Below are 23,887 nucleotides of genomic sequence, written 5' to 3'. Positions count from 1 at the left end.
TAAATGGACCCTCGCTTGCACACTTTAGCATTGAACCATATGATTGATCAATGAAGAACAGGGAGGACAATTAGGATAGTAAAGGACAGTTATTACAAAATACAATTATAATGATGAAAGAGACAAAAGTAAAAAAAAAAAAAAAAAAATCGAATAATATGGTAGAACTCCACAATCTAAAGATATCCAGTAAAAAGAGCCACATAAACTTCTACCTTTACAAATATAATACGCATAACAGCTTTGCAACATACTGAGATGTGTTTCTAATGCAGATGTACGTTAAGATTCATTTGAGTTGAATTTGGGCTGTGCCCACGCTTGTAAATCAAGACACTCGAATCATCTTTTCTCATTGAAATGAACAGAAATGCCATTAATCTGTTCCACCATCTCACTCAAAAATCAAAAACAAAAATTGTTTTTTTAAATAAAATGACACCCTATTGTGCTTTATAAAAAACATGCAGTAATGACAATTAAATATTTAAAGAATAATTATTCAGATGTTTAATTATGTATATATGACACATTCTTGTTTCAATGGACATTGTGCTTTTCCTTCTAGGCCACCTGGGGGCAGTATAATCCAGATATCGAGACAAACACAAAGAAGAGATTTACAACTAACTCAGCAAGATGCAGGAATCTTTATTTATTATTATTCTGAATTTTTTTTTTTTACAAAGGATAAAGAATGTGCCTGTTAGTATTGTTATGTTGCCCATCTACATGTGTTGCTCCACCATTTGTGTTCAAATATATGTTGCTCAAAGGGTTATAACAGCGCAACGCCAAGGCTATTCGTTAGCCCATCCATGGCATTTTGTAGTGTTTGCTAGCATTAAGCTAAACTGACTTTGTTAAGGCAAAGAGCTATGTGGTTGTTTAAAATATACATGGAATTCTCCTTGTTTTATGTTTAGTTTGCCAGTAAACTTCAACTCAAGAGTGGAAATAACAGCTTGAAGACTATTTTTTGAAGAATTGTTCACTATAAGCCAAAATGCTTCTTGTTGTGAAGTGATTTGAGCTCACTGCCACCATACGGCACTCGTATCTCAAATTATCGGTCACAAGTCAAAGCAAAAATGAAAAACTAAATCGGGTCACTCGTATCGCAAGACGCTGCGGTATTTTTTTCTCTTATGTACCTGAATTCACAAACAAACAAAATAATTTCAAGATGTAAAGATGAAAAAGATATGCTTTGAGAGGAAATATCATGAGGTATCAAAATTGTCTGAAGATTTTTTCCACGATGGCTCAAAGGTCAAAACCAGACTGTTTCATTATTTGTGCATCTGGCCACTAGAGCACACCTTCCGTGTGCATTTTTAGGTTACAAAATCTTCTACAATAAAGCATTCATATTTAACGCCCGATAATGTTTCATCTTCTTTGCTGACATTCCAGGTGAGAAAATGTCTTCATCATAGCTTGGCCGCTCGCTACCTTGACTAAAGCTGAATTTGCTTTTTCCATCTTAACGCTACTTTGTACTCTCTCGGAACGACCTCATCACATCTCGGTTCAATACATCAAAGAGCATCCAGATCCCACCCTTCTCTACCTACACCCCCCCACCAGCTTTCTTAATGTTATTCAAAGCAGCACAGGTTTACTGAAGTCACGCATTGTAAACAGCCACAAAGTTCCTGTCAGCTAACGTTTTCTCTGCCAGTATCCAAGGTGCAAACCATGCCCCCTTTCAGTATTCATTACTGAATGGATATGTACACTGTAAAGAAAATAACTAGCGTGGTTTGTCAGCAGGAACTTAAACTTAAAATGATGCTTGTAATTTGTGGAAAGTGAAGCTGCGGATGCCTGCAAGAACTTTCTGTTGTTCTGAACTGGTCTGCTCACAAATTCTGAAGCCTCTTTTATGTCCATGCTCTTTTCATTAAGTTTGAGTAGATCGCTGGGGCCATTTATTATTGCAGAATGGTTTCTGACTTGTCACCAGACCAAAAAAAGCAAGTGTAAACATAACTTCACTAAACAAAGAAGAAGCACATCCAATATTATTCCTGGACCTTTAAGGGCATTACCACAGTATATGTGTAAATATAGGCTGTTAGTCTACTCATAATTCCAAAATGGGCTTGATAAGCAAATTACTTATTCCCCTGAAATTCCATCAAAGTGCTCAACCGCAAATAATGAACAAGGGCGTCCTTGAACGAAGCTTGAAAATAGGATCAAAATATAACACAAAGCATACTCCACAGACCCTTGTTTTGCTTAGCTTTTATTTTGTTTTGTTTCGATTTTGGACACACACAAAAGAGTTCTGTGGAATATAAATGATGTGAGTCCTTGTGCAAGCCATCTGCCACTTGAACTAACACATTCTGTCTGCTGGATCCTTTTACAATACCAAAATGGTCAAATTTGGGTCTCTTGACAAGGCAAACAGGCAAAACTGGCTCAAAATGCAACTTTTTAAATACAACGTGCTTATTGTTTGTGTCTAAACAAATACGACAATGGTGGACCACAGTTGTATTGTAGCATTTGCACTTATAATGCGTCTTCAAGCAAAGGGTACATACATTTACGAGATCGCGACTACTACTAACTTAATTCCATCTGTCAATTTCTAAACCCGCATTTAAATTATTTGGGGTAAGACTCTGTATTAGAAATAACGTATGTAGTTGAACATAGTGTTTGTTCACAAGGTCCTGGCCCTCCATATATATTACAGTGTTTTCAGTCATTTTACATGTGAATGAGAATGGGCAGCATTTTTGACAACTGTGAAACTGTCAACTGAATACGTTTTCTCAGTCACCCATGGGGAACATTAACAATAGCAGAAGTGACTTTCAGCTTCACTCCAAATCATTTTGTGTTAGTGTATATGTGGGTTTAGAATTTCACACATGGAAGTACGTACGGTAGTAGTAGTAGTGATTTAGAAAATGTACACTTTGCTGGAGATGCATTTATAAGTGCAAATGCTAGTTCATATTATTTTTAATGGGATAGAAGAATATCTTGTCTAAATATCGAAATATTTGCCTTGAAGTGTTGTGTCATAATGTGTAGTGTGTATGTAGCTTAATTTCCCATAGCTGATGTGTGCTTCTTTAGGCCAGTGGTTCTCAAACTTCCCCCAGTGGTCTAGCGAGTCACATCTTGGGAGTCCACAAAATACGTTGCAAGAAATTATGTCATATAATTTTATAAAAAAGGGGATTGGTGCACCAATTTAACAAACAAGCAAACCGATATTTACCCTCCCTACCTTAGCTTTGCCCCCCCCCCCCCCAAAAAAAAGCTCTTAAATGATTACATCATCAGAATTATACAGGTGAGGCAAAATATATACCGCGCTAGCCACCAGCTAGCTCTCGAGCTAACAGCTAATAATAAGGAGGATGAGGAGGGACTCATGCCTGATGCTGAAGTGTGTCATTTTGTGCTTTTAGCCACGCCCAACAAAATCAGGAAAACAGAAATGACGGAAAAAATAAAATAAAATGTAACGCTCATATCTCCATAATTTAGTACTGCATACGTAGTTCTCAGTCTTTGCATGTTTTCAACAATTATATTTAAACATGTACAAGTGTAATGCAGCCAAAACAAATCTCTGAATTTACTTTACAGGGTTTTTCAGTTCCTTTCTATTAAATAGGTCTTGAATATTTAGGTTGAAATGTTAAAAAAAAAAAAAAAAACATTATGAAGTAGGTCTTTGGGGGGGGAATCCCTCATTTAAAGGGTCCCTGGACCCCAAATTTTGAGAACTGACTATGAATTAGTTGAGAGCCCCTTTGCACTCGACACCACATTGCTTCAAGATACGATTAATCAACAATCAGTTCCACCCAAATAAAAGTGAGTATGATGAGGCTTACAAAACAGGACTTTTCGGGATTGATTTCTTTCAAATAAATTGCAGATGTTTGATGATCATCATTTAAGACCATCAAGAGCGAACGTTCAGACCTGTGGTTGAAGCGATTGCCATTGCCATCTAAATCCCAGTTCGATATTTTCCTCAAATCGCTCGGCCTGTTATCTGCCGGTTGGCTCCTCCGCATCGCCATTTATCCATTCTGACCTGCAGCGATGGGAGCGTGCAGCAGATCAGAGAATGGGTCAGGCTTCCCATCTAGGCACCTCTCTCTGGGAAATCACTGCCATTTGATCCAGGCGAGCCCCAGAGGAATGCTGCTCATGCAGATAGATCTCAGGCGGGGACGCTGCCAAGCTGGCTTCTGGCATGGCCTTCCTGCTTGGACACAGGCAGGTGGCACTGTAGCGAGAAGTCAGACGCTGGCTCAGTGGGGGGGGGGGCTTGCTAAATGATGGCGGTGAGCGTCTGCTGTTTGGGGTGGGGAGGAATAATGGTGGACCGTGAATAAGGAGGCAGCACGGTTCATACAATATTGATTCCTCTCTATCAAGAGAATGTGAGCAGAGTTTCCCCATGGTACATATTGCAAATGTTTGCCGGGCGGGAGATAAAAAAGCTCTTCTGGAGATAGGTTTTCTTTTCTTTTTCAAAGAGCAGCAGTTGACTCAAATTACATCTCTAAATGCCACTCGGACATCTGTTGAAAATCCTCAGAAAAACATGAAAGGGACGCTAAAAGGGATTTTTACTGGAATAAATTAAAGATGTATTGATTTCCTCTTTAAAACATACACTGCGATCACCTGACGTCTCACTGACCACACTCAGGTTTGTTGTTGGCAGACCCTCCAAAAGGCAGATTATAAGGAAAAAAACATCAGTGTGGGTCACTTGATCCAGACAGCTCCTCTCTATTTTACAACCGCCTCATCTGTATGCATACAAACACACACACACACACGTGTGTATTAAACAAAAAAAAAGGAGAAAAAAAATCCCAGGTCTCATTCATCAGTTGCAAACAACAACAAAAAAAACTGATGTGAAGTTGAAGAGATTTCCCAGAACGTTGGAGAGCGCCTAAGATTTATGACCTATTTTATCATTTGGGACAATAAAATGCTAACTCATGTGCTTTGCATTAGAAGACAAAATGATCAAGTCCTCCTGCAGATCATGTCGGGGGTGGACGGGAGTGGTGGTGGTGGTTGGGGGGGGGGGGGATCCTGCATCTGTTTTCACTAGCACCGAAAGAGGATGTTGTTACTTACATCCAGCTTTTCACACTGAAATCAATCATCTCCACTGACAGCCTATACGGAACATAAGCAACTCCTAAAAGAGCATCTGCGTGGAGGAAAAGTCTTAAGGGAAGTGGCCCATTAGTCGTTTGACATAATATATGCCGTTTTGAGCTGCGATATAGCAAGATGAGTCAAAGGTAGTCAGAGGGGAGGGATCATTGGATAGCAAAGCTGGCCGGTAATAGAATGAACACATCCATGAAACGATTTTTAGCCTCACGGGCATGATGTACTGTTACATTATATTTACATTTATTTATATATATCCTTATAGTGGATAGAAAAAGTCTAGGTCCCCTGTTCAAATGCCAGGTTTTTGTGATATAAAAATATCCACCGTTATGATTGATCACTTTTCCAAATCATTTGAGAACAAATATTTTAGAGAGGGGCCGCAAAAACAAACAACTGAGATAATGTGGTTGCACAAGTGTGCACGCCCTCTCATAACTGGGGATGTGCCTGTGTTTAGAATTATCAAATCACACTCAAGTTCATATAAGATAGGAGTTAGCACACCCCTGCCAATCATTTAAAGGGCCTTCTGATTAACTCCAAAGAAATTTCAGCTGTTCGACATTTCCTGACATGTTTTTAGGAACGGCACAAGGCATGTTCCGCAGAGAGCTTCCACGGCATCGGGGGGACCTCATTGTTCAAAAGTACAAATGGGTACAAAAGAACTTTCAACGCAAAAAAATATATCTTGGAACACAACGAAGACAGTCATCATTAAGTGGAGAAAATATGGCCCAACAGTGACATTTTCAAGAACTGGATATTCCTCCAAAATTGATGAAAAGTCAAAAAGAAAACTGATCTGCCTTGAGACAGATACCAACATCAAAGGCATTGCAGGAATTTCTGGCAAGTACTGGCTGTTTAATACATGTGAAAAGAGTTTGCCATAATTCCAAAAGGTATTTTTGGTGCAAACACAACACTTCTAATCACCAAAAGAATGCCAAACATACAGTGAAGCTTGGTTGTGGCAGCATCATTTTTCTTCAGATGGAACCTGGGGCCTTAGTCAAGGTGGAAGGAATTATGATCAGCTCCAAATACCAATCAGTGTTGCACAAAACCTGCTAGGGGAAAAAAAAGACAGGAAAAGCCTACTAGAACATCTGAACTTTAATTGGGGTTAATCAAGAGGAGAGAAGTGTACAAATGTAAAATGTAAGTGTAACTTATATTTCCTGGCTAATAATGGAATCATGGAACGTGATAATTTTTTCATATTTATAATTGCCCTCAGAGGTTCGTTAATAAGTGCAAAACCATATACTGTATGTGCCATATGTGGCTCACTCTTTAGGTACTGCATTAATGTAGCTGTTACCTCTATTGGAATTGTACCACATAGGTATTAAGGTACTGTATATTTTTGGTACTGAACACAACTGCTGACAGTGGGAAGGGAAAAAAGAAACAAGGCCAAACCACACTAGTCCAAGAAGGCTTTAAAAATTGTTAGTTTGAATATCAACTGTATATCATTCATAAATTCATGACTGACTCTGTTTAACTCAGTTAAAACTTTGCTATCCCAAAATCCAATGACTCAATCGGCTGGTGCAAATTTACTGAGAACTTGAAGTATTACGCTCCACCTTCCTTCGACGTCTGTGGAGATTATGGGAATGAAATCGTGATGGATGATGACGAGTTTGGAAGTACATCCTGTTAACGACTCCCACTGACATTAAGGAGATTACGTAGGTAGCGTTAGACAGCGGCAACTCCTTCCCTGGAACTTGAGTCTTTCCTATCCCTTCCAAATCTTTGCTGCCGCTAACACTGAGCCCGTAATTTGCCTAAAACCAAAGGGATTCGGTAGAGACGCCACGATACGTGTGGACAGACAGATAGATCAAAAGGCTGAGACATCGAGAGGGAGGGGGAGTATTTGTCTGGAGAACACGGAAAGGGTGGATCGTTTGTCTGGCAGATGCATGCTGATATGGAGAAGCGGTGGCTGTGTTGATGGAGGCGTGTAGAGCGGCACCTGATAGTTGGGGGCGGAGGAGGGGTGGGGGACACGTGGGAAGATGTTTACAAGCTCAGGGAGGGAACCCACGAGAGAGGAAAGTGGCTTTGACCTCCTCATATACCCCCCCCCCCCCCCCCCCCCCCCTCCCCGACCCCCCCCCCCCCTACGGTGAAAATACATTTCTGGGTTTGTGAGCCGTGCCGCCGTGTTGCCTCGGCTTCAGCCATATAAATAAAGCATAAAATGCCATTTTGCATCAATACTAACCTATATTCATAATGTATAATGTGTCCGTGGATGAAAAAGTGAAGTTTGTGACCAGAGTGTACGTTTAAATGAATGGAACCAGCAGCTTCCTTTCAAATATTCACACTTTCCCTTTAATTCTCTCCAGCATCCTCTGTCTTTAACAACCTGCTTCTTCCTTAACTCTTAATCAATCTTTTTATGGTTTAAGAAATGTGATCAAGTACAATATTACAGCATCAAACGCTCATACAGACTCGTTGTTAAGGGCGTCCATGTAATCAATAGCTCAATGTGCGGGGGTGCGTCGGCAACTCTTATTTTTATCTGATGGGTCGGTCCAGTCGGGTTCGATGATGTTGCAGAGTGTTCAAGAGGCTATAGGGTTAATGCCATTTATATTAATGCCGCCACACTTAATAAGTCACATACTTCTTTTACCGTCTAGAAGTTCTACAGGGATACAGCAGCCAATCATAGTGCAGCGCCACGTGTCCTGGAGCCAGTAATATTGGAGCAGGGTGTGTCCTTTCAGGAAAATGTGCTGGATTCCTAATGTTGGACGTTCCCTTTCCGGGTTGTCTCAATTGTAATTTGTTTCGTCTTTTGTAAAAGTGTTTCTGCTTTTGTTAATGTGTTTTCTGAAATGTAAAAGTGTTTCACAATTTGTTATATTGTTTTGCACTTGCAGGCCAACATATTAAACACTGCCAGTCCACCATGTTAACATGGATATTTGAATTCAACAGCCGTCAATGGCAGTGAATGAGTTTAAACAAGAGCCCTCAAGAAAGCACAAACCTCTAACCAGTGGTGAGCCTCAATGTAAATTTAAATATTTGTTCCTTGGATTTCTATGAAATAGATAATAGATAATTTTTGATAGATTATTCTCTTCATTTTGTAGTGTTTCTCTTGTTTGCACTACACCCAGATGTATTCAGAGGTGGATTAATTCAGGGAAGTCCCTACTGAATGTCCAGGGACCAAATGCGCAGTCCACCACTGCCTCCAACAAGGTTTTGGCTGTTCGCACGGTTGCATATGGCGACCCCCCCCCCCCCCCCCCACCCCCTCACTGCTTTTAGAGCCGGAGGTAGTCCAAAATTAGGGGGAAGTGGCCAAACGAATGGACACAGGTAAATATATTCAAGTGGAGGGCAATAAATCAATAATTAATTGCCACTGAATATCACCATCATGCACTCTACAATTTTCACTGTATGACCAATAAATCAACATTAGGTTTTTCTCACAATATGTTTTCTCTATACCCTGTGTTTCATCTCTTCAAACAAGCAGGTTAAAAGTGTCTTCCAGAGTGCAGAGGTAATTGGTCTCTGTGTTGTTGCTCCACTTTAGCGCCCTCTCTCTCGTTCTCTCTCTCTCACTTGGCATGTATGTTTACCACAACCATAATCTTCAAACAGCCTTTAAACATAAGTAGCTCAGCTTTCATAAAGCATAAAGTCAGCTTTGACTGATCCTCCGCACCATCCTGTTTACCACACTGAGGAGCGCTCTGATCATATCGGCTGCTCGCTGTAGTAAAGTCGTCCTTTCTCGCATGTACTTCGCCGGCTCATTGCCAAACATGTTGTATTTATTAATATTCATGCTCGGGAGACAGGTGACGAGAGGTGACACCGTCTTTAAGAGCGTCGAGCTTACACGACTACACGGTGTACGTGAGACTTTTCCCAGCGCCAAAACACGGGAAATCAAAGGTCGCTGTGGCAGAATGCCTGGAGTCTCGAATGCTTTAATTTTCTTTCCCCCAATATCAACAACAAATAGTACAAATACTTTGTTACTGTAGTTAACTTGGTTTTTCAGGTATCTGCACTTGAGTATTTATTTTTCGGACGACTTTTGACTTTTACTTCAGATAGTTAAAAGGAGATATCTGTACTTTCTATAGACTTAATTCATGTTTCAATCTCAGTGGATGACAACATGATGTACCGTAAAAAAAAGATAAATAGAGAGAGGTGAAGTCAACCGCAGTTGAGATCTTGATTGATTGAGATCTTGTGGTCTTGTAAGGTCAAAGAAAAAAAGAGGGATTGCAGTGGCATGGAGGAGTGCAAACAAGGGAGCATTGAAAACAACGATGCAACAGATTTGAAGAAGCAAGATATTCTTCATCAGTGGCCACATTTAAGAGAATTTTTTGATGTTGTCGGCTCCAAGAATGATTTGTGTCTAATACGTTGCGCCGGCCTTAGAACGAGCAGCTTCTGGTGTTCAAAAAGTCTAATCTGGAATAAGTAAAATAAAATAAAGGTGAGGTGTATTTTTTCAGTTGGTAACATTAGCTAATTTATCATTTCTTGTAAGTCAATTCACAACATTAGTAAGGTTATGGGAACACATTCTTTTGATAGCGTGGCCACACATTTTTTGTCTTCTTAACAAAAGAAAAACTATTTTGTCATTTTTTTTTCATTGTGCCAAGTTATCAAAATGGTGTGCCTTCTACGAGTGTGCGGGTGCATGGCGAATGGTTGACACCTCGTCAGTAATGCCTTCTGTCCCTGATTGTTTTTCCTCAGATGCTGTGGTTTCTTAAAAGTCAAATTAGAGGTACAAGATGGGGCCAGACAGGGTTGATTATTTTACTTTGAGGTCAGGTCAAAGTTGCAGTTTTAACAAATATGACAAATTCCGCCTTTCAGTAAAATTCTACAGTCTTTACTGTTTTGTTGTTGACCTTTACTCAAATTAATGAGTTAAATCATTCCTTCTACGATTTTTTAAACATTTGTACTTAAGTGTGAGTGCTTTTTCCTCCTCTGATAAATGGCGGCATTGAGGGCCTTATACTACAGAATAAGAAGAGTGGGCAAAAACAGCCAAAATTTTCTCTCCAGGGATCAGAAGTTCAGAGAGAGAGAAAAAAAAAAAAAAACAGCGAAAGGCAATTATACGAGCCGACGTCCATCAAACACATTAAGCGTTTCCAGGTCACGCCCTACTGTTGTGGCAATAATGGAAGCAGGGTGCAGAGAGAGTCCGGAGGCGCGCACTAATTCGATTCTCGCAGCTAATCCTGACACACTCGGGTCGAGCTCCGGCCCAGGAAAACTGATGCGATCACCAGAGGCGACGGCAGGGTGAGACACAGGAAGAAACCGGGGTCTTGAGACATCTGGCAAGGCAAGGCTCTCATGAAAAAGAGACGTAGAAGAAGAAGAAGAAGTGTGGGTGGGGCGGTGGGTTGGGGAGAGGCCCTCAGATGTGCGCAGATCAAAGTGAGCCCTTGGTGCCGGAGCCACCCTGGTCTTTTATTCAAATAGACTTTTCTGAAAGCAGTCAGACCTAAGAACACAAACCAGGCAGGGGAACGGTGGCTGTGAATATCAGAAATCTGTTTGTTCTATTTGAGGACAGAGAAGATAATACTTTGAAAGACATTAAAGGAAGACCAAATTGGAGGGCTTTGCCCACTTGGCATTGACAACTCACTTTATATCCAATCAATGAAGGAATGTTGGATGACTCCAAAGTGAACTATCAACAGCGGATGGCAGTTCTTGGCCATAACTGCTATATCTGAATTTGGAGGAGCATTACAATGCATTTTCCTCCCTTCTCTGTATGTGACCTTTACGAGAAAAAAAGCTAAAGCCCTCCAAGAGTTCTCATAAATAGCACCCCTTAAGTTCCTAGAATCGACCCTTCTTCTAATATCAGTCCACACAAATGAGAGGATGCAGGAAGTCACAGTACAAGGTAGTTCAACATTTCTATATAATGAAGGGAATATAGAATACTTTATATTCTAATGTGTAATTCTAACTAGTCTGGAAGAGAATGTGTATTGGAGTATAGAGGTATTGGCCCCACCGGGGGGTATTTGGAGACACCTCTCAAGGAAGAAAGGAACTGCGGGGAGCCACTATAAACATTGAATGCAGGAATGTGAGCCGACACCTACAGGCGACACCTGGAACAGAGGTCTGGAGCCAGATCAGATGATCCGCAGAACAACGATGACGTCGGATTACGGACCAATCAGAAGACAGCGATTCCATACTGGCCTGTTTGAAACATTGTATAAAATCTGGGGTAGAGTCAGATAGTTTTTGTTCGACTACTTTATCTGCTCAGGATAAGATAAGGATAGTTACGAACCCAGAGCTCTGCAAATGTATAGACTCCTCTGTCAGGAATAAATTGGTTGGTTTTGATACATTGTTGTGAACGAAGTTCTTTCACGAAAACGAACACGCTTGGAACCACGGAAGTTAAGGTGATTTTAAAACACAGGTTCCTTTAATAATTATTAGAACCTAGCGGCATGGTGGTCTAATGGTTATCACATTCACCTCGAAGCCGGGCTCTGGCCTTCCTGTGTGGAGTTTGCATGTTCTCCTCGTGCTCCCCTGTATTTCCTTAATTTTGTTAATGAGATTCATGCTACTGTATATTCACGAATATTTAATTTAGGGAAAATGTTGAAAAAATGCTTAACAGTGTTAACAAAAGCAAAAAAAAAACAACAACAACACAGTTCTAGAAAAGCCACAAACTTGGTTAAGTAGTTTTAGTGTAAACAAACAAGAAAACTGATGAAAACACAACTTCCTTGATGGAGGTAAACACACACACACACACACACACACACAAAGAAAATAACTGTGCTGGGATGTCAATGCTTTGTATTCTGTCAAAACGAAAGCCGCAAAGATTCCCGACAAAACGCATGTTTGAGCAAACTGACATTCATTGAAATGTCTCCTTCCTTAATCACTCTGACATTCCAAATCAGACACTTGAGTAGCAGTGATGCCTGGGAGCGGGGGTCACCTGTATGCAGCATTAGCGAATTAGCCGCTATCTAACCCAGACCTGCTGTGGTGTGCTGACACTAATCCCGGGCCCGCTCGGAGAGCCCTGTCTGTGTTACATTATCATGTCTAATCCCCGTAATCTTCCCAGCCACGCAGCTAAATGCTATTCCACCTCCGTCACTTACCTTGTAGCCCTCTAATAACACTAATGAGGGGCCGGGCCCCCTTTGCCCCTGGTGGTGGGCCGGGTGGAGGTTGTAATCAGCGGCCCCACTGTGCAGCCACCCACTCAGCCTCAGGGGCACCGGAATTAATGTAATTCACGGCCTGGGGCGGCAAGCAAATCAAACATATGTTCAACAAATCGGGGTTTATGTATTTTCATGTCAGCGCTACTTTGTGGGTCTATTGGAGTCATTGACGAGACATTTAGCGAGGGGCTCGCCGTACGGGAGCTTTGAAGTCCCCCTCGTGCAAGGAGACACTTATGAAGAGTTGACCTGCGTTATTCCAAATGCCACAGGAATACTTCTGGATTGGGAAGGGATGAGGTGTGGAAAAGGGGGACCCTGCATTACAAATGGCACTTTATCCACTAAAGCGGGATTTCTGCGTAATTACCTGCACCCGCCAGCATCACGCGCGGGCTTACCTTGTTTACCCTGTACGTCTCGCAGCCTGGCTGCCTCCCTGCGAGGCTTCGTCGCACCGTCTTTGTCTCTCTTTGAGTCTTTCATGTGTCTGTCTCGGCTGTCGGAGCCGACCTTGAAAAGAGAGGCGCAAACACACCCAAAGGAGCCATGTGAGTGAGGGTCCCGAGGGGTGACGGCCCGCGAGCAGAAACAAGCCCTCGCAACTTAGAAATCCACTCATGTTTGTGCCGTATTCGTTTATTTACAATTTACCATGCACACTGTACCACTGCCACCTATTAATGTGCTTTGCAATGTTAATCAAATGTTAATGCAATTGCACTGCCTCCTTGCAAACAGCCACACACTGACTTAATTGTAGGAGGGGGAAAAAGCACATGGACTTCCTCTCATATTTAATTTTATGTTTGAATAAAAAAAGGTATAGGAAAGTATTAATCTGCTTAACATTTCTAAGTACATCCTCCAAAGGATTTTGCTTTTTTAATCTTACATATGCTCTGCAGAGTTACTGGCAAAAACTGTACATTTCCCTCATTTCATCCTTTCAACATCAAATGGTGAGCAGCAAAAATTGGATCAGACTTCAAAGAGTGTGATGTGCTCCAAGTCACGGAGTGGCTCTTCTATTTCACATATTGAATCCGAGCAGGATATCAAAGTGCTACCAAAGAACCCCAGGTCTTTACTAAAAAAGGGCTCTAACATCTGTAGAAAGAGGAGCGCAAGACAAATCACCTCAGGGGGAGAGCGAGCATTTATTCTCAGCCGTGAATTTCCAGCTTTTTGATTCTCTCGCTCCCGTACCACCCTGTCTTCTCCGCTGAGATGGAGGCTGAAGCGCGAGAACTCTTTTCTTTTTGTCTCAAGGACTCAAAACATTTCCAAAGGAATAATCTGCAGCTTTAAAGAGGAGTGCTGTTTGAGATAGACGGCTAAAAGTGGAGGGCTAAAGTCAACCAATTTCTCATTTGATTTCCTTACTCACATTTGCCTTTTGTAGGCCCTTCGGGCTCTGAGACCTGTGAAAGTAAGTGACAGGAACAGAAATGAGCATATTTTGAAACATATAATCATGCATGGAGAGTGCAGGTAATAATAGGCCATCTTCATTTAAAATAGCTCAGGTTTATGATAATGATACACATCACAGAAATCTGATCAAGCATCAGTAAGAAATAATAATTTTTAAAAAAGACATGGAACTGCAGTTAAAATGACTGGACACTTCATCAGGTATGCCTCTATAATTTATTGAGGTCCAATAAAAGAACTGTATGAAACATTTGGGGAGAGGAGTTTTATTTAACAATATATTTATTGTGCTTTATAGTTTGCAGTGTTGTGGAACTGCATTACATCATACTGAGATATGCTCCTAATAAAAGGGTCGAAATACAATGAACCCCGACTCCTCGATGAAATACGTTCAAGACGCAATAGGTGACAATCTGCGATGTAGAGAGACCATACAAAAAAGCCTCTTTTAAATGGTTTTACCATTCCCACGTGCTTGAAACACATTTAAGCACATCACTTTTTTGTCTATACCACTTATTCAGTTGAGGGTTGCAGGGAGCTGGAGCCTAATCCAGATGACTCCCGGCGAAAGGCGGTCTACACCCTGGATTGGTCGCCAGTCAATCACAGGACACTTATAGAGACAGACAATAATTCATGATCACATTCACACCGTCACGAGTGGGAATTGAACCCACGCTGTGTGCACTGAAGTCAGGTGAGTGTACTTCAGTGACAATTTTAAACATTGAAACACACACACAAAAAAAGAATGCAAAGATAATACGTATAGAAAATACTGTATGTATTGTATTTTCTGTGGACATGCATGTCTCTTTAAGAGGCGGGGCCTGGTGGGGTGGTGGCGAGTCTGCGTGTAAATGTCAGGGCGTGAGCTGTGGCCGACAGCAGCGTCTGCGTATTGTGTTTTACTGTGTTCCCGGCCTTGGCTAAAGAGCTGAAAAATCCATGGGCGACTGTGGCTCTCCTTTCCCACATGCGAGTGCATTACATTACAAAATGATTGAAATGCTGGAAAAAACTGATATAGCGAACGGTGACCTGCGATATAGCAGGAGAACATTGTATTAAAAACACCTCTCAATATGATCCAGTGTATTTCTAACATCATGCCGTATCAATACCTATCTGATTGTGTCAATCGAACTTAAACAACATTTAGTTGTGACCGAATAATTTGATTGGACAAGACTCATTCCATTTTGATGATATACAGTACAACAGTACTGAGACTTTTAAATTTACATATAACTCCACCTCACAGGTGTTCGTTAATTTGGCCTACATCAACAGTCAGTGATTATTGAATATTAATGTACATTGTCAAAAACTTAACATGGCAGATTTTTCCAGATATAACATTTGATTTAAAGTATCAATGGCCGACAGATGAGGACAAAGGACACAAGAGTGTGCTCATGCAATGAAATGACACATTAGGCGTATAAACAGGAGCGGAAACTCTATCAACATGCTAAGGCTGCTAATGAGTGCACAGTCGTCACGTTAATTGGCTTCATTTTGCATTGCGGAACTACTTTGTGAAACTTTGTCATGGAGCACCGACTATGTATTGTAACAGCCTGATACTTCGTCCAACCCGCTCCGTGAAAATGAAACAGTAAAAACAAGCTTCAATTGTTTTTTTTGTTGTTTTTTTTTTATCAGTGTCGATGCTGACGCGTCGACTAGTTAGCAAGTTGCGCTAATGACTAACTACACGGCTAATGCCGCGATTAATGCCATGGCTGATGCCACGACTAACGCCATAGTTTGCTGGTGTTTGTGTTGCTGGTAGAACAGTTGTATAAAAGCACCCTCACACTGAAGGTTGTTATGTTGTTCTGTATATCATCACTCCCTCTCGCGTGATTATTGCTTAGTTGAACATCATTATCGTTTTAAGTCAGAAATCTGTGACACAGCTCATGTTGGATATTGTGCAGGTGTACCTAATCTTGTGGCCAGTGAATGCGTACGCAAAAGCAGAAGAAGAACAGCATGTAAGGTGAGAATCAAGCTCCCTGCAGAAGGAAAACGGGCCAAATCATGTCAAAGTAAATCTATATGGAGAGATTCCAGCGCTGATTAAACAGAATTGTTAAGTGGAGGTTTGAAGTATTTCTCACCAAGGAATATGATTGTAAACACGGAGAGAAAAATCCCAAATGAGGCTCTGCGTGGTTGAAGGATGCAAGCTGCACAACACTTTCAGATGTGTAAATCCAGAATTGGGGAGTTTAGGAGATGCTCAGAGTTGGCCAAAAGTCATATAAGATGTCAGTGTGAATTCTGAATACATTACATTTTCTTTTTATTTCTTCACATAAGAACACCCATTTTGCCATTTCTTTGTTGGATATAATTTTGATCAAGTTAACCAGCATCATTTGTCCAGATGGCGGTTAAAAGTTGCAAAGTCAGGGTCGATCCTCATGCTTTTGCGCTGACTTCCTGAATGACTAACCTGCCCATGTGCAGGATAAACACAAAAACTCAGTCGCACATCTGGAGAACAGCGCAGCGCTCAAAGTCGTATTTGTGGCCGGTGGAAAGATATTTATCGCGTTTGTAAAAGTGCAAGAGGAGGAGCGCGGGGAGGAGCGTTCTGATGTGCTTGAAACTACAGCGCATTAGAAAGCAAAGAGAGGCAGTGAAAGTACTTCTTTCTTAATATACGCCCTCTCCAACACAACACGGAGAGTCTTATTGTTTAGTACAGCGTAAACACGTTAGAAACGAAAGCCTCAAAGATGTGGAGGCTTACCCCATATGATCGTCCTTGGTGGTCTTCCCGCCAGACTCGGGCTTACATGTGTGCCTCTGAGGTCCACAGTCCAGACGCACTCGATGGCCCCTGTAAGCTGCACATGGGATGAAGTTCAGATATATACTCACATAGACATGGAACTTCTTTGCCCCAAAGGTGTTTAGCAAATGTACAGTGGTACTGCTCAAGTCACATCCGTGTAGAACAAGAGTCTCCAAACGTTTTCCTTCAAGGGCCACATATAGTATAGTACTAATCAGGATTTTGGGGTGGCCAGGGGAGACCTCAGAACTCAGAGTTTCATTATTCTGCTATATTTTCATGATGACTGAGTGATTCTGATGAGGATTTCAAAGACACCTGGTAGTGATAGTGACCGTTATATGTAGACTTGTACACGTATAGCAGTTTTGGTTTGTTGATTTAACTGAAAATATCGCCTCTGTAGTTTTACCATGATGACAGTTTGACCCTGGAAATGATTATTTCCATTTCCACCATTTTTGAATTTTAAAGTTGTCGAGTGCCCTGCATGGATCAAATTGTGTTCCACTTTACGGCCACTGCAATTTTTACAATGCACAGAGCGACAGACCAAATCAGAATGAAACTGAAAGGGGAGAATGATATCCCAAGTCCTCTAAGGAAGTGCAATGGAGAAATGGCCATTGTGGGTTATGGAGACAAATTTCATTTTATAAAGAAACTAAACGAAGCACCCTGACTGCTTTGTGTTTGGCTGGTAAAATGATATGTGCAGGAAAAAAAAATGAGATCTGGTCTACATTGTTAAAGCATGGTTGTATTTTACACGGTTTAATCTAATCGATGGGCGAGTGTTTCCCTGGGGGGTGGGGGGCTCACCGAGATCTGAGGAGCCACCAGGCTCATGTATTTGAAAGGCATCTGTTTACTTTCCGAATGCAAATGCAGCCCACCTCAAAGGCTATAAGCTGCAGAGAACACACCATGTGAATGTGCTGGAGTGTTGCGCCGGGGTGGGCCCGAGGCCCCACGTATGTCAGGTTCAGGTTCTCCAAACAACCCTGCCCCTCCCCCTGCCGCCCGACGCCAGCGGCCACACACAAGCACGCTGCTCTGAAGAGTAAGACGGCGACAACAGAGAGGCGTTCTTTACGCCACAATCCTGTTTATCCTTTCTGCGGCCTTATTTGCAAGCGTGTTAATGGGCAATGTTCAACAAAAGGTGTGCGCAGGCTACCGAGATGCTCTGTGTGCCAGATGAGGGAAGCCCTTGGAGAAGCAGGCCAAACAAAGCTAGATCTCCTCCCCCTGCCCTCCTCTATCCTGCCCCCTTTTGGCACACACTCTTGTCCTCCACAGAGGAGAGGATGGGGCAAGGGGGGCCAGGAAGGTTAATGTGCCCACTTTGATCTCTGTCAAGGCATACTGAGTAAGAATTAATTTACATTTCAGATGAAAAGGTTGACAGTATAAAAAGGCATCTTGTTTCTGGTATGTGAAGGCCGCGTAATAGGCAAGGAATTTGAGAGAGGAAGTGGTGAGGAAACAGAAGGGATAAGCCCCTCTCTCGTCTTTACTGGGAAAGAGATGAAAGGAAAGAGTGATCTCAGTATGCACTGTTCTTCTCAAACATGGGGACCAAATGCTTCCCAAAAACTTTCAAAAGATTTGCTCAATGCATTATTAATTAATTATTACTTTTCCTGGGCTACTCAAGAGATCAAAATGGGGGTTGACAAAGATTTTTTGCAACCTTCATAGCCATTTTTTTTTTTTTTTTTTTTTTGCCCCTACTTGAAAATTAATGAGAAAGTCAATTTCACACTGGACACTGGGACTGTGAGAAATTCCAAAGTGGGCCAAACTTTTTTACCCGACTGGATACGGACTGCTGCCTCTTCCCGCTCCTTCTTAATTTTCTTGAGGTTCTGCCGTGCGACGAAGCCCCTCCAGGCTGGTGAGAAACAAAGAGGGTGTGCGCATGTGTGAAACCAAAAAGAGGGCGCGCACACACAAAACACGAGATCCCACTTCAAAACAACAGATAAACCAAGTGGCGCAGGGATGGATCCCTCTGAACTCTGAAGTCTTATTGTCTCCTCTGAAGCGTTGCTCTCAACTCGTCAAGGTCACCGGGAGGGGGAGGGGTTAGTCCAGAACAGTAAAACGTGTAGGTTCACCTACAGTCAGTCTACAGTGTTAATTGTGATCTTGTTGGACCTCAGTGCAGCTTTTGATACGGCAGATCATAATATACTGCTGAACAGATTGGAAATGTTGGGAGGACTAAATGGAACAGTCCTTAGATGGTTCAGGTCCTACCTCGAGGAAAGGACTTATTTTGTAACCATTGGAAGTGTACAATCTCATCTAATGGCAATGACCTATGGGGTCCCTCAAGGGTCAGTTCTAGGACCCCTCCTGCTTGTATATCCTACCCTTGGGTCAAATTCTTCAGAAGTTTAATTTTGACTATCATTGCTATGGAGATGACACGTGGCTATATCTATCAGTATCTCCAGATGACTACAGTTCAATTGAGGTGTTGTGTCAATGTCTAAAACAGATAAATAACTGGATGAGCCAAAAGTTTCTTCAATTAGACCACAACAAAACGGAGATAATTGTTTTTGGCAATAAAGAGAAGAGGATTGCTGTGAGTAAATACCTGGAGTCACTCTCTTTAAAAACCAAGACCAAGTCCGAAACCTTGGTGTTCTGATAGAGTCCAACTTGACTTTCAACAGTCATATAAAATCAATTAGTAAAACTGCCTTCTACCATCGGAAGAACATATCCAGAGTGAAGGCTTGCATGTGTCAAGCACACCAGGAGAAGCTGATCCATGCTTTTATCTCAAGTAGACTTGAGTATTGTAATGGTCTTCTGACTGGACTCCCCCAAAAGAGAATTAAATAGCTGCAGCTCATTCAGAATGCTGCAGCTCGGGTGCTGACCAGAACAAAGAGATCAGAGCATATTACTCAAATTCTAAAGTCTTTACACTGGCTTCCAGTCAGCTTTAGAATAGATTTTAAAGTTCTGCTACTGGTCAAGAAATCACTAAATGGTTTAGGTCCTGAATACATGAAAGAAATGATAATGGAATATAAACCCAGTAGGGCTCTGAGATCGACATACTCAAATAGGGGAACACAGAGTCTAAAGCAAACATGGTGAAGCAGCATTTAGGTATTATGCTGCATACAAATGGAATAAGTTACCAAGAGTAGTGACATCAGCCCCAAGTGTGAATGTTTTTAAGTCCAGGTTAAAAACTCTCCTTTTTCAAATGCTTTTTTAAGCATTTCTACTTTTAAATGATATTTCTTGCACTGTACGTTGTTTTAATTATACTTTTATTTTGTTTTAAATGTTTATAAGCTGTTTTTTTTTGTTTTAAAATGCTTTTAATCATGTAAAGCACATTGACTTACCTTGTGTATGAAATGCGCTATATAAATCAATTTGCTTTGGTTTGCTTACAGTCAAGTACCTGACTTTCCCTCAAGGTAAAATTGATACTAATTCTTGCTAATAGAGATGATTCTGAATTCCTGACTCAATACAAGTCATTCTGCTTTGTTTGTTTCGTATGTTAGGTGGCAGTTTTCATTGATAACTAGCAGGAAAGAAGCGGATATTTAACATTGTCTACTGGATGTGCCATTTGAGAATTGAGAAGTTTAACTTTGGCGGCTTGGTGATGAAGTGCTGCCTCCATGAGTGAAACTATACTTGGACTTCATGTGAGCTCCCTTTCCCCTTCAGACTCTGCTCTGGCTCGCTTTGTTGCAACGTCCTTGCTCTGTCTCTGGTTGTCCTGGTAACGTAAGCAGTTGCCCCTGGAGTGGTGTGATAGGTGAGTAGTGGCTTAGTTGCATGAGACAGGACCACCCCCTCAAAAACAGCCTAATTTCATCGATCCATCCATTTTTTGAGCCGCTTATCCTCACAAGGGTTGTGGGAGTGCTGAAGCCTATCCCAGCAATCTTCAGGCAGCAGGCAGGGTACACCCTAAACTGGTTGCCAGCCAATCGCAGGGCACACATAAACAAACAACCATTCACACTCACATTCACACCTACGGGCAATTTAGAGACTTCAATGAACCTACCACGCATGTTTTTGGGATGTGGGAGGAAACCGGAGTCCAAGGAGAAAACCCACGCAGGCACGGGGAGAACATGCAAACTCCACACAGGCGGGGCCGGGGATTCAACCCCGGTCCTCAGAACTGTGAGGCAGACGCTCTAACCAGTCTCCCACCGTGCCGCCAGCCTAATTTCAAGGAAGCAAAATCAGGGCAGAAAAGGGAACTCCAATTCTTGATCCTTGGGGTATGTATCTTTTCCACACTATTGGCACACTGAATTATTGATCCTCTATAAGCCAATCTAGTAACTACATTGTTTCTATCGCCACCCTTATTTACCGTATAACTGTAATGTACTGTAGTTCCCCAAGGGAAGGTAGCAAAAAGTGACCAGGTCAATGGATACTGCTTGTTGGACACAAGGCTTGAGGCAACATACGGTACATTCATCTTACTTGTAAGATTATCTGTATAGATAATGAACAATGCATCAGAATTCTACTCTTATCGTCGTCACGATAAGAGTAGTACCTGACTGGATGAGGGTGGCACAGTTGTTCCTTTTCTGCTTGCCCCTTCTGTAACGTCGTGCCCCCAGCCAGCCTTTGGTGTAGGCTTGCATCACCACCACCCGAGCGATCACTTCCCTCAGCAGCAAGTTCAGCTGCTCCACATGGTAGTACTTTAGAAAAACCTGACATGACAGGAAGCCAAGTCAACAATCTCATCTTTGTACAAAAATCATGTACTGTTAAAAGTATGACTGTACCTTTGTCCTTCCAAGCACCCAGTCTTCCAGTTTGGCTCGCTCCAGTATGGTGGCGGCATTTTTTTTGCTGGTTTCTGGCATCTGGTGAGCCCGGAACGCAAGGTAGTAGTATCTGCAAGGGAAGACAACATTTTATTACTCGACAAGAGTGGTTGTCTGTTTCTACATGCCAACGCAATGATTAACGAGTGAGCTGTTCCGCTTCACCCCAAAGTTCATAGTATCTGGCAGATACAGGATACACTACTCACAAAAAGCTGGTGATATAGGGCTTTCAGGTGGAATTTCAGGATGAACCTAAAATCCACTTTGAATAACCTTTACAGGTGAACATAATTTGACCTGCTCTAAACTTTCGAATGCACATGTCCAATTGTTCAGTATTTCAGTATGTTTTGTACAATTCATTGTTCTCTAACAAGGAGCTGAATGGCAAAATTCACAAAAGGCGTTTGATTCGTGAAAATTTCCAAGGATGTCCACTTCTATACCTTTCTGTGACTCTTTCAGTATCTCTGTTGGAACCTGCACATACTCTGTGAAACTTAAGGCTCAGTAGCCACTTGGTCTTATGATATCAAAATGTGAACAGCAGAGTCACTTCCGGGTGCAGTCAGCGATCAGCCTATTGCAGTATCTCAGACTTACTTTCTCTTTGATTTCTTTGTTTCTTTCTCCTTTACTGTATTCCATCCATCCATCCATTTTCTGAGCCGCTTCTCCTCACTAGGGTCGCGGGCGTGCTGGAGCCTATCCCAGCTGTCATCGGGCAGGAGGCGGGGTACACCCTGAACAGGTTGCCAGCCAATCGCAAGGCACATAGAAACAAACAACCATTCGCACTCACAGTCATGCCTACAGGCAATTTAGAGTCTCCAATTAATGCATGTTTTTGGGATGTGGGAGGAAACCGGAGTGCCCGGAGAAAACCCACGCAGGCACGGGGAGAACATGCAAACTCCACACAGGCGGGGCCGGGGATTGAACCCGGGTCCTCAGAACTGTGAGGCTGACGCTCTAACCAGTCGCCCACCGTGCCGCTACTGTATTCCACCATTTGCTATTTGTTTTTTGATCCATGATGTAATGTCAGGGTAGTGTCGACAGTATCAAACTTTTTTTCCCCTGCTTCCTTTACAACCGCGAGGAACTACTACCATTTTTGCTTCTAACATGGAGCCGGCCGGCGTACCCTCTGCAAAGAATGCATCTCGGAAGAGATGTGCAGACAGATGAGAGCCGGCACTGGAGGGCAGTAAAGACAAATGAGAGTGAGGAGTAATTGGACATTAGATTTGAACAGTTCTTTCCATTGATCACCATGGGGAATGTGAGGTTACTCGACAACGGACAAACTAATGACTTTGGAAAATGGAAATTGTTTGTTTACATTTCACTTGGAATGTTTGATACTATTTCTTTCCCAGACCTATACCAGTACGAGTATTCACTTGAGTACTCACCGATACCAAGTATCAATACCACTAGCAGTTTTGACGCATAAAACTTCAACACAATGACATATATCGTACATAATTGTGATCAAAGACATTTCTTTCTTTCTGACGCACCTGATGATTTGCCAAGTTGTCAAATGGCCATAGCGTAGCGCCAACTACTGGCAAGGAGGACTTATACAATGTCAGAGTTTGCCGACCCCTCACTCTATTGATCCTCTTGCGTTTACCAAATACAAGCAGAGGACAAGGTGGCACTAAAGTGGGACATGAAAGACTAGTACTTCATCTCTTCAGTTCCGGTTTTGCGGGGAAACAACAATGTGGAGGCAAACTTCTTTGAATGACCCCCTCCGCCTCAGCCTTCATTTTCTTATTCCTGTTGATACCTCTTATCTCTTTGATGATAAATACAAAGCACTGCTCACAACATCAGACAGGCCTTTGATACGAGAGGACGCGTTTAAATCCGGTTTGATTCAAAGTGGAGGTTAGCTGTTTGGACTATCTGCATGAGTCAGATAGGATAAAGCGGATGCAAAGGGTCCATTCGCACGTGGCTATAGAACTATGATTCTTCCATGATTTGCAGTGAGGAAAATAGTAAAATTATAGGTGAAAAAGCAATATTCTTTGACCTCAGCCACCCCAAGCATCTTGGGTCTGATGCAATTCAAAATTCTTTTAAAATGGATTGGGTTCTTGCCAAGATAAATAGAACAGCCATTGAAAGGTATCCGGTAACTCAGAGACATCATTATATACTGTGTGTGTGTGTAGTTTCCCTTCTTTGATATAAATGTAGCAAGAGACTAAATCCTTTGCAGGGACTCAAGTGGGTCCCTATGGACTAAAAGTAGGGCACACAAAATGCACGTGGTCAAAAATGAAGTGCACATTTTT

General features: G+C 42.0%; 1 protein-coding gene across 12 annotated transcripts in view; it reads right to left on the bottom strand.

Annotated features, from left to right (window-relative positions):
- myo3b (myosin IIIB) overlaps positions 1 to 23,887 on the bottom strand; it is a 95,760-nt gene that overhangs the window by 15,835 nt on the left and 56,038 nt on the right. For 10 of the 12 annotated variants that reach the window (XR_009791098.1, XR_009791097.1, XM_061792210.1 and 7 more), the window contains 6 exons: positions 21,528 to 21,639; positions 21,290 to 21,452; positions 18,536 to 18,616; positions 16,675 to 16,771; positions 13,855 to 13,888; positions 12,866 to 12,977 (listed from right to left, as the gene is read on the bottom strand). Coding sequence is in view for 9 of the 12 variants with exons in the window: in XM_061792210.1 (XP_061648194.1) it covers positions 12,866 to 12,977; positions 13,855 to 13,888; positions 16,675 to 16,771; positions 18,536 to 18,616; positions 21,290 to 21,452; positions 21,528 to 21,639 (599 nt within the window). In the remaining 3 variants the exon portion in view is untranslated. Of the gene's footprint in view, positions 1 to 12,865; positions 12,978 to 13,854; positions 13,889 to 16,674; positions 16,772 to 18,535; positions 18,617 to 20,779; positions 20,944 to 21,289; positions 21,453 to 21,527; positions 21,640 to 23,887 lie in introns of those variants that run through there. The other 2 variants (XM_061792212.1, XR_009791099.1) reach the window with 2 other exon arrangements.

This window comes from Phyllopteryx taeniolatus, chromosome 12, assembly GCF_024500385.1.
Source record: "Phyllopteryx taeniolatus isolate TA_2022b chromosome 12, UOR_Ptae_1.2, whole genome shotgun sequence".
NCBI classification, from domain to species: domain Eukaryota; kingdom Metazoa; phylum Chordata; class Actinopteri; order Syngnathiformes; family Syngnathidae; genus Phyllopteryx; species Phyllopteryx taeniolatus.
Note: the sequence above shows the minus strand (reverse complement) of the source record. Positions and strands in the feature narration are given on the sequence as shown.